This window comes from Acanthopagrus latus, chromosome 8 (genome assembly GCF_904848185.1).
Source record: "Acanthopagrus latus isolate v.2019 chromosome 8, fAcaLat1.1, whole genome shotgun sequence".
NCBI lineage: Eukaryota > Metazoa > Chordata > Actinopteri > Spariformes > Sparidae > Acanthopagrus > Acanthopagrus latus.
This window is the reverse complement of record NC_051046.1, coordinates 3,504,361-3,515,622: the sequence shown is the minus strand read 5'-3', so window position 1 is coordinate 3,515,622 and position 11,262 is coordinate 3,504,361. Positions and strand designations below refer to the sequence as shown.

At 43.5% G+C, this 11,262-nt stretch overlaps 1 protein-coding gene and 1 long non-coding RNA gene across 2 annotated transcripts; one reads left to right on the top strand and one right to left on the bottom strand.

The window, feature by feature from the left end:
- The first annotated feature begins 204 nt into the window (after window positions 1-204).
- On the top strand, window positions 205-1,185 carry phlda2 (pleckstrin homology-like domain, family A, member 2). The gene is made up of 2 exons (XM_037106745.1): window positions 205-826; window positions 965-1,185. Exon 1 carries the CDS (start codon window positions 370-372, stop codon window positions 784-786), a length of 417 nt encoding a protein of 138 aa, XP_036962640.1. The 5' UTR covers window positions 205-369; the 3' UTR covers window positions 787-826; window positions 965-1,185.
- Window positions 1,186-8,329: 7,144 nt separating this feature from the next.
- LOC119024210 lies at window positions 8,330-11,262 on the bottom strand. The gene is made up of 4 exons (XR_005076421.1): window positions 11,227-11,262; window positions 10,658-10,707; window positions 9,878-9,904; window positions 8,330-8,548 (listed from the first exon to the last, which is right to left on the bottom strand). It is a non-coding gene; the product is annotated as an uncharacterized LOC119024210 (long non-coding RNA).

Sequence of the window (11,262 nt, the reverse complement as noted above, 5' to 3'; positions counted from 1 at the left end):
ATTTGCACTAATCTCCTCGGCAGGATGTGGATTAGTAATTAACATGCTGGCGGTGTAATTAGGTCCACGTTAGGACTTCCTCTGCCCTCTGCTCCCCCTCCACCACCCCGCCTGCCCGCCTGCGCCGCAGCTTCCGCCCACACAGCCTTGAATTACTCCACTGGCAACTGTTGATGCATTCCCAAATCATCTGACGTCAAGTGGGAAGGGCTCGGGCCAGAGTTGACTATAAAAAGTCCTCTGCTACCTTGGTTCATTCACAACGCCACTCTGGATTACCACACGACTCGTGGAGAGGCTCCTCACTCGGGCTCCTCGGACGACGAATCAGGGGAAGCAGGGAGTTCACGAACCTGCCCGCCGGAAACGATGAAAATGTCCGCGGAGGAGATCAGCCATGTCCTCAAGGAGGGAGAGCTGGAGAAGAGGAGCGACAACCTGCTCCAGTTCTGGAAGAGGAAGACGTGCGTCCTGACCACGGACAGCCTCAACATTTACGCGGACACGCAGAAGCGCTCCAAGGGCAAAGAGCTGAAGCTGCAGTCCATCAAGAAGGTGGACTGCGTGGAGCGCACCGGCAAGTTCGTCTACTTCACCATCGTAACCACAGACAATAAGGAGATCGATTTCCGGTGCTCCGGGGAGGAGAACTGCTGGAACGCGGTGATCACCATGGCTCTGATTGACTTCCAGAACAGAAAGGCCATCCAGGACTTTAAAACGCGGCAGGACAACGAGAGCGCGTCGCCCGGACAGCAGGAGCGGCGCATGGCGAGGGCGCCGTGAGCCGGCGGAGGGACTCCGGCGCGCCAGCACTCCTAATATGGTGAGCAGCGGCGGGGGGGAGAGAGACACGATGAGCTGACATGATGGCAAATATGAGTAAAAATAACGCAGAGGGAGACTCGTGAAACTAATGACGTGTTTCTATTCTATCTCCTTTTTTTTATTTTTTTATTTCCAGTGTCAGTTTGGACCATACGGAGAAATAATACGCGGACCAAAAAAGAAAAAAGAAAGGAAGACGAGGTCATCCGGTCCGGAGATGAAGGATTGTTCGGGACTGAGCTCCCTGAGAGAGACAGAGACCCACGAGAAACACACACACACACACACACACACACACACACACACACACACACACACACACACACACACACACACACACACACACACACACACACAGGACTGAACCCTTGAATTGTCAAAACTATTTCAAGTTTGCTCTCCTGGGAGGGAAATTTCTCCTAAAACCATGATGTTAATTTATTTATTTGTTTTCCAGAATCTGACATGATGTATGTTTTTTTTCTTTTACTGGCAAACAGCTTTGTTTTGTTTGTTTTTTTGTCTGTTTTGTTTTTTCTTTTTTAAATTATTTACTATTTCAATGTGTGTTTGAGTGCGTGTATTTATTTGAATAAAAACAATCATGCATTTTTTTGACATAAAGTGAAGCTCTCCTCTGATTATTCTTATTATTTTCCTTCTTCTTAAGGTATTTTAATGTGATCGCAGCGTTATAGTGTCAGTCATCTCATCTCTGACACTTCAGGAACAACATTTCTGCAGTAAATTCCAGACATGCAGCAGTAAAAAGGGAGTGGACGCGCAGGAAAGTCCCTTTCCTCTCTGCTGTCAGGTGGAATGTGGCTCTTTATTGTCACTGGGAGGGTTTCGGACTGAGTCACAGCTGATAAGCGGACAGATTTAGTCAGAAGCACGGGACGCTTGAAAGACACGTTGGCGCCTTTGAACACACCTTAACCGCCGACAAGGTGTGGTGAGGTTAGCTGAGCCTCAGATTGGATGGAGACGCTTAAAAAGTTCAGATTTAAACATTTCGTCCTGTCTGGTGTTGCTGACTGTGAGCTCCACCGGGTCACACCGGGTCTGACTTGATGTTCAGGCCGTTTCTCTGACAGGTGACCCTGCTGGGTTCATCCTTATCACACACCTGTGTTCTCTACACACACAGGAAGTCCACTTCACTGCCCTGTTATCACATTTGAATGGACTGAAGTGGCACCAAGTTACACACCTGTTTTAATTACTGTTGTAAACTGAGCCAGCACGGCTTCAGTCGTGATCAGAGAGAAGAAAAAAAAACCTTCCAGGGTTGATAAAAGAGAGATTAAAAAGATTTACGTGAAACAATTTTCTTTATAACAAAACAACCAGGTGCTGGTTGGAAACCTTTAATATGTCAGATGTGTCATAACTTCTTATTATATCTTAAATAGAAGCAATAAACTTTTAAATCTGTGGCTGGATACTCAGACAGAGCGATGACTTTATTAACTTTACTGGCTTTATTTTGAACTTGTCTGTATTTGGCATTTGGTAGCCCTGCAATTCTTATTTTGAGAGATTCAATAGAAATAAAGTTTTTTCTTAAAAACAAGATATAAATGTGGAAAAGCCAGAACAAATCAGGAAACACTATACAAACAGGAATTAAAATACTAAATAAACTGATGAATATAAACCATTTTAAAAGTGTATTTCTGGGACTGATCGAACTGAGAGAAATCAAACAGTAGTAGTTGACTCATTACGGTGGTACTGACGATAACCATGATATTATTGTTAAGTTATATGATGAAATATTGATATTGTGTTGATATCACACATGAGATCTTGTCTGAATGTTGGTGATGAGTTCATCTGGTTGACTTTTCACCAGTAACTGAGTATTTGATAGTAATTGTACTTTTTATTTTTGTTGTTGAACAGTGACGGTTACAGACTCTCTCCACCTCCACAGTTGTATTTTACTTTTTATTTATTTGCCAAAAAGGAGACAAAACACAGAGTAAACAGAGATACAGAGAGATCTGATCTCTGTTTTCTCTCCAGATTCAAATAAATATCGCCGTGATGTCACGACTTTGTTTATCCTGCAGTGAAAATCTGATATTATATTATCTCGTAGACCAAAATTTCAAGTTTCGTGACTGTTTCACATTCACAGAAATCAGACGTATAAACAGAGACGGACTTGTAAACACCCTGCAGGCCACTCAAAACTGCTTCTGTGTTAGTTCCCGTGACGAAAGCTGTACAATGACACACACACACACACACACACACACACACCGGATGAAGAAGTCAGTCCGATCAGATGCTTCTTTGATTTTAAAGTCCGAGTCTGATGTGATTCTGACGCGGCAGAGTTGGAGCTAAACCCCGCAGAGCCCCTCCTGCACATAAATACCTCCTGCTCCAGGATCTTATGGATTGGAAGTGTGTTATGTGCACAAATGCCCGACAGGTCAGAGGTGACAGAAAGCTGAATCTCTGGGCCTTCAGTAATGAAGTGTGCAGTAGCGTCACCCTCCCCGTCCATGTGTGCAGCTTTGAAGTAGGATCGCGCTACAATGAACGCATCAAAGGGTTGCGCTGATCTGAGGAGTATTACCGGACCTCTCTAAAAATACCGCTTCGCAAATTGGCACCACTTTAATCTCGCACAAACACATACACACCTTTGGGCCCCGAGCCAAGGGCCACACCGGGGATTGTGTTACCAGAGGCGCACAACTCTCTTCTGGAAACGCTTCAGCCGAGGAAAGTGCTTCTTCTTCGCATCCAGCTCCGATTCTGAGGACGACAAAATGTGTCATAATCCACACGTACGTCTCGGCCACAAAAGTGTGAGAGCTTTGTCTTCTTTACAGCAAACACACACACACACACACACACACACACACACACACACAGAGGCTGTATAAACATCCTCTGACGCAGCTCTGGCACACACTCAGGCCATACTCGCAGCCTCGGCGTCATCGCTCCATAGGCCGTCATTATGTGGACGGGGCACGGCTGTGCAACACTGAAGGGCATTGTTACATCCCAGAGGAGAAGATAAATGCAATAAATAGAGAGGATGGGTGTGTGTGTGTGTGTATGCGTGTGTGTGCAGGGCCACGACCCAAACACACATCTTCCATTAATCATCTGTTTTTTGTTCTTTTTTAAACCGAGCAGGACAAAATGTCAGATTCAGAGGCGTTTATTGTAAACAGGAGATGTGATACTGACAAGCTGAAGGTGTGTGTGTGTGTGTGTGTGTGTGTGTGTGTGTGTGTGTGTGTGTGTGTAGCGACAGCTGAGCAGGGTGCTGTGAGGTGAAGGTTGGAGGCCAGAGGGAACATGTCTCACTCCCTGTTTCATCATTCGGAGAGAGCTCACTTGCACTCCAACACAAACATCCTCAGCAGCTTCGACTCCACAATATCTCGGGACATCAGCGTGTTTTCCGTATACAGATGTAAATCTTTTTATAACATCCTTTTATATTGTTTGTCACAGCCGGACAAAAGCACCATCCAAGAGGACTGTGGTGCGCTGAGAGCAGGGACGGGATTAAGGAGAGTTTCTGAGTGTTTCTGAGTGTTTTTTTTAGTTTGTTTGGACTCAGTAAGATGAGTCATTTTCATCTTGTTGTCTTTTCTTTGGTTCGGGTTTTAGTTCATGGGGAGTTCAGAGTTTAACGCAGCAGTTTGTTTAATTCATATTCTAGAAAAGAAAATTGAGTTTGGATATCTCCAGACAAGAGATGGAGGTTACATGTGGACCACAAAAATAAAAAAGTATCTGGTATCTTAATATAATTTATGTCCTCATGATGAATAATGAGCCCATATTTTTTAAAAACTTAATGTCATTACATCTGATTGTTTTCAGACACACGCACACAACAAATACAATATTTTGGTCTGTGTATCTATTTTCTAACATTACGTGTATAAATTCATTTCTCATTTTACGTGATGTTGTTTTGTTGTTTGCGTTTGTCCATCGTTTGTTGAACGTGTCGTGGTATTATCCGTGTCGTTTGATTGGCCACACACATGTTGCCGTGTTGGCTTTTAAAATATATATTTATTTTAAGATTATTTAGCATTTCCTTCCTTGTTTGTTACATTTTCATGTATTCAGAGTGAGGGGATCACCTTCTTCTTCTTCTTTTAAAAGCCTGATTTATATTGTGGAAAAGGCTTTAAGATTCCCATGATATAAATAATCAGTTTACAAAAAATATAATTTTATTGAACAGCTAAACAAACTAATACCCTTTAATATGATCCACAAAGTAAGTTTTGAGTGTGTATACAAAAGTTTCTTCATGAAGATGAGCAGCGTTTGTTTTGTTTTGTCAGATTAGGAGTTTTGAACTCTGTCATGATTTGTGGTAAAGAGGTCAGGACTCAAATGTAAAACACTCAGGAGGCAGAACGAGGAACAAAAGACAAGCAGGCAGAAGACAGAATGAAGTGTGAAGGCTTAAATACAGACAAATCTAAGGAGGTGGAGGAGGTGCAGGTGGAGGAAACACAAGACCAGAACCAGGACCACGACAGACCTCGTTATTTCTAAACAATCCTGGTTCTGGTCCTGTTTTACATTCGTTCAGTCACATCTCATCTTCAGCACCTGAAGATTTTCATATTAACACCTTGAGTTTTGTGGATTTGAAGGATAAAGATCTAACGGTGGGGGAATCTTCTTCCTCTGGATTTGAAAATGAAAGGCTCTTGATTTCATAGCTGCGAGGTTCAGACTCTAAATATAGACAAGTTGTGATTCAGGTCGCGATGACGAGTCTGTTTTTACGGAGAATCTCACCCTGTGCGGCTCATTAAAAGCGTGTCTGGGCCTTTTAGGGCGTTATATCACTTTCAGCGCAGCGCAGTTTGATGACAGGATAACACCACTTCACTCCACAGCCCGACTCATCTGTTCATTCACGTTATGCATCATCGTTGCGGCTCTCCGCGCTGACGGAGGGTATCGCCCCGCTTCCTGTAAGCCGCTATGATGTCGGAACTTGTATCTTTGTTTTCACGTCACCCTGTTGTGTCATTTCCTCCCTCGCTTTTCCCGTCAGAGGCCGAGCTGACGCAGGCGGGCCGGCAGGACGCAACACTCGTGCTTCGTGTAAATATAAACCTACTAAAACCCAAACAGCAGAGACTACCAGGATATTATGCAAGGCCTTGAGCGATGGTCCGATTACTAACAACCTCCGCGGCCCGTGTCGTGTCTCTGTGGTGATCCTCAAACACAGCAGCCGTCTCTACAGGCCTCAAGCACTTCACTCAGTATTCGGCTTTTGTAAAACCGTAGGAATGGGATTATCTCAGAGAGGTGCTATTAATGGGCTTGTTTGACGGGAAATGACCTCCCTCGGTATTTCACCTTGTGACGCATGGCTCAGGTGAGCGCATACCTGAGCGCATACCTCAGCAGAGAGCGACACACGCCCTCGGGCCACGGCTGAAGTAACAGTCGTGAGGAATCTGCGGTAAAACAGAACTTCTCGACAATCGAAATTGGGCTGCCAAAGAGGAAAAATGACGGCCAAGCCCTCCGCGGATTCACTGCTGTTTCCCATTTATCATTCCTTCATCCAAGTTAAGGTCATTCGATTCCCAGATCTGGACTCGTGGATAAAATGGACCAATCTCCCCCCCCTCCCAACTTCATTTTAGCCACAAAGGCGTCATTCTCCTAATCGTCTGTTGTCATGTCAACAGTGTTTGTGTTTTTCAGACGTCCATTTTTGTCTGCTGAGTCACTGGGAAAGAAAACGCCAGGCCTGCATCTTCAGGTCCACCGTCCCACCCTCACGAACCCGTATCTTAGTGTGTATCATGTCATAGACACTCGGACTCTTTATAAACCCTCCTCCAGCAAAATACCAGCGGGGGCTCGACTCGTCATTTTCTGTTTGTGGGACATTCCCCTGATGCAACCCAATAGCTTTCTACTTCCAGACCACTTCCGCTGCTCCGGGAAAAAAAAAGTCAACAACAAGAAATCCAACACATGTCGGAGTAAGGCGATATTTTCCCAAAATATAGCCGGAGTCTCTGTCTTTGTGGGCCTGTTTTCAGTGAGAATCTCACGAATGTGGCACCTCTCATATCTAAGACATGCGTCTGTATTGGATATACACAACCACACACACACACACACACACATACCGTATATATACGCACACAAAGTGTCGGCCGGAGCTGCGCTGCTGAGTGGGATCATGTTGCTTAAGACCCAGCTGTCCGGAGAGAAGCCTCAGACAGAGAGAGGAGACGCTGTCAGGAATGTCTACAGGGCGGCGAGGGGGCGGACGGCCGAGGACGAGGGAGCTCCACGTGCTCTCAGGATCAGATCCAGGCCTCAGAGGTTAGTGTTGGACTCGGAGGTAGAATTAGAAGTAGACTTACCTTCCCCCTTGCATATATTCACACTAACAGACCGACTGGATCACTGTGATGTCGCGCCAACAACAACAACAGTCACGTCCGGGTAGACAAGCGGCGGCTGATTTGCACTCAGGAAATTATACAGTTCAACACAAGAGTCTGACCTACCTGATGAGCTCATGCTGTGCTAACTTTTATGCTCATACTTTTATATGCTGGGTCCTAGTAAAATAGATTTACATACTTTAATTTTCACATATTCTTTTTCTCATGTGGTGTATTACTACAGCATCCCTCTTTTTAACACTTTGTCTCAGTTTTAGCTTCAGTGTGAGACATCTCGCCTCTGTTCATCACAGGACAGGTGACGTCGAGCAAGGTAGTGTGATCTAAAATAACGGCACTACAGAAGTAGCAATTGTGTGTCGGCTGACTGACTGGAGTGTATGTATTTTATAGTAAATGCAAACATATACATTAAGTTAATGGCTGTTAAATAGTGGCCAGCGTAAGTTACGGAAAGTAAAAGCTCGACTCCAAACCAGATGTACACACTTTGAAATAACGTCACGAAAAAAAAAAAAAACACAATTAAATTACAAGTAAGTCATTTTCACAGGAGTCTGTTTTATCAGCTGTTTAAAGTTGTATAATGTTCACAAATGTGAATATATTTGCTAAATATCTCTAAAAACAAAGTACAGCTGAGGCTGATGGGAAAAAAGAGCAAAATGTTTTGAAAAATAACATTTTCTAAAGGTGGAACATCATGGTGTGAACGTCTGTGTGAAGATTAACAGCAACAACATCACCTGGGAAACCTTCAACTCACGACTTGAGTTTCTGTTTTAGTTATTTTCTGTTTTATTTTCTCTCCTCGTGTGTCACTTTCCACTTCCTCCCTTTGTCTGTTTTCCTGCCCTTCTTCTTTGTACACCTGTGTCTCATAAGTTAATCACCTCCTGTATACTGAAGCCAGTGTTTTCCCTTCACCCCCTGTTTGTTTGTTTGGTTGGTGTGTTTCCTCGTCCTGTCTACAGATCCTGTTTCTTCCTGAGTACTTGCGGTTTGTACTTTGTTTTGCGTTTCTGGCTCTTGGATTACTCCTGTTTCCCCTTTGTGTTAAGCCCCATTACAGAAACAATACTGGATGAGTCAGACAGAAAATGCGTGAGAGGTAAATGATTATGTTTTGGTGAAAACCAAATCCTTTCGACTTTTTCGGAGCACAGCAGGCCGATGATAAGGCTTCGAGCGGCGGAGCAGAGCAGCTGGGGTTCATGAGTTCTGATCAGAACCGGGCTCCTGGGGGGGGTTCGGTTACCAGCACCTGCCTGAGTGGGCGTGTGAAGAGATGACCAAGAACAGATTACAATAACATTACATTTCCCAGCCTGGAAGTCTAATGTTAGACATCACACAGAACGTCTAATCCTTGACTTGTTTTTTTTTTTTTTAAAGAAGAAAATGTCTGTTTCGACCATCGCTGCCGACAGAGTGTGTGCAGACGCAGTGATGCGTGGAGATACGACGTCTGGAGAAGAGATGAAACATTAAGTGATGAGGTTTTTGATTGAAGGCATTGTTTCGCCATTTCCTCCAGATTCTATATTCATTATGTACAAATACCAGCTGATATAATCATGAAGACCTAGAATAAAGACTCGAAACTCAGCAGGAAGTCTGAGGGCAGAGACAGTGTCGAGCCACAGCAGCTGATCGTCGACCACATGAGTTACCGACTGTTACATCAGGCTGCAACACGATCGACGCTTCATGACACAAAACCGAAGGTGAAACAAATGGCTGTAATAACCCGTAATGATGACCCCGGGTCCAGAGCCCGTTATCAGGGCGAGAGGAAATGAGTTCACCGTGGATATTGCACAAGAGGATCGCTAGCGAGTGAAAGAGAAAGATAAAGATAAATGAGCGCATAAAGGGGGGGAGGAAAAGATTCCAGCACGGAGAAGATTACAAGTCGAAGAAAAGAGAGGGAAGTAAAAAAAAAAAAAAAATGGATGCAGGAATTCCCCCGGTGCCGCACCAAAAGCCAACAAAACACATCAGCCAGGATCTAATCAACGGGTAGCTCAGCAGGGACGCTGCACCCTGCACAAACACTCCGCCAAATGATTTTCAATCCATCCCTCGACTCTGTGTTTGTTCTTAGGAAATGGTTTGACATGAGCAAATAGACGGAGCATAATGAAGAATGACATGAGAAGAGCGTTTTACAATCTGTTCACCGGAAGCTTTTTTTTGTTTCTTTTTTTGAAAAAAAACTGTAATGATTTCTGCCAAGCCAGTGACCACTGTTCATGACTGTGTCTCAACAGTTTTGTGGTGTTTTCTTACACCTAACCTGATTATTAAAACAGTGTTATAACAACATAAATCGAAAATGACTCTTCAAAAACAATTATTTATATTCAGTTTATATATATATATCTGTGTTGTTTGGGTGGGTTAAGTTTTTGGTTTTGTGAACATAACAGTCGGCGTTGGCGGTTCAGGAAATCACTGTGTGCTTTGGAGGAAACCACAAACTTTAATTACTTCTTTGTTAATCAGTATCATCTGTCTCCAAAGAATATTTTGTCAATATTCAATAATTACATGTTATTACTTTAACAAAAGAAGAGCGAGAGAGAGAGACTTACCTGTCACGTACCTTTGCCAAGAGAGTCCTGTGGGAACAAATACAATTACTTTTGCTACTTCCATACTTCCACTCTTCTACATTTTGTTGACAGATATTGTAATTTTACTCCACCGCAATTATTTGATATCTTTAGCCGCCACTTATTTGCAGGCTGAATGCTGCATCACAGGCAAAGTAGCTGCTTTTTTAAATACATGCCAAGAAAACAAAAAAACAAAAACACTGATTCAAATAATCAGAATAACGCTGAACATCAGATCAGATTATCAGTCAACACGTAGTATAACTGCACATATAATTTACTTCATATTTAATATGAGTGACAGTATATTTACTTTGACTTCTTTAAGGAATACTTGTGGTGCTTTTTTTAACAACACTGTGTGTGAAACATTTGGAAAACGTTAGATTTTACTGGACACTTATTGTTTAGTGCACAACTGGGAGATTAAGGGCTGTTCTGTCTGAAAATGTCTCTTTCAGTGTAATGAGGCCACGAGGAGCAGCAGGAGGCGGCGGTGGTGGTGGTGGTGGGGGGGAAGCTGGAAAGTCCCTTTATAAGAGTACAGATCCTCACACAATGCGTTCCCTTCAGTCCCAGGTCCTCTGTATTGTTTCGCTGCTTGGCTCCGGCTCCCTGATCACTTCAGCAGTGTGGTATTGACCCAGCAACAAATGTCTCCATCAATCATAGCAGGACGCAGCAGGGGCGTATTGTTCAAAGGGTGTTTAAACACCGATGATCAGGGAGTAGGTTTGTGTTTCCGAGTCTGCATACCTTTCTCTGAGGTGAGCCCATCTCTCAGCAGCCGCCCAGGAACTGGACGCCTGTGTGGGCGGATATGTTGATTCGGTGGACAGATGGACGGATGGACGGATGGATGGATGGATGGATGGAGGGCAGGTCGGTCGAAACAAAAGGACACACAGAGTTTCACAAGAGCTGCTCTTATTTCTCTTTAGAGAAACTTTAGATCATCAGCTCTGATGATGTTGCATTCAACAAAATAAATGCGCCGCTAAAAGCAAGTTCCAACAGGGCACAGGAAACCGTAGCATTAGCTAGCTAATAGCTGGCCTACAGTTGGCTAGCTACTGTTATAAAAGTTGGGCAACTAGCAGTGCTATTATTAGATTCTGCAGTAGCAATGGCTGAAGCAACATTAGCATTCATTTTGTATGTTTTTTATGTTTTTTTGTTTGTTTTTTGTCGCCATTAACTCTTTTTATATTCAGACATTTAGCTTTTTAGCAGCTAATGTGTAGAGAACAGGGTGAGATCAGCTATTTCTTACATTTTAATGTGTTATTGTTTCTAATAATAGTTATAATAGTTACTATATTTACCTCATGCTGTTGTGTACCCATGGAAATGAGTTCAAT

Bases quoted from the DNA above. Each gene is read 5' to 3' on its own strand.
- phlda2 (XM_037106745.1), top strand. From the start codon at position 370: ATGAAAATGTCCGCGGAGGAGATCAGCCATGTCCTCAAGGAGGGAGAG.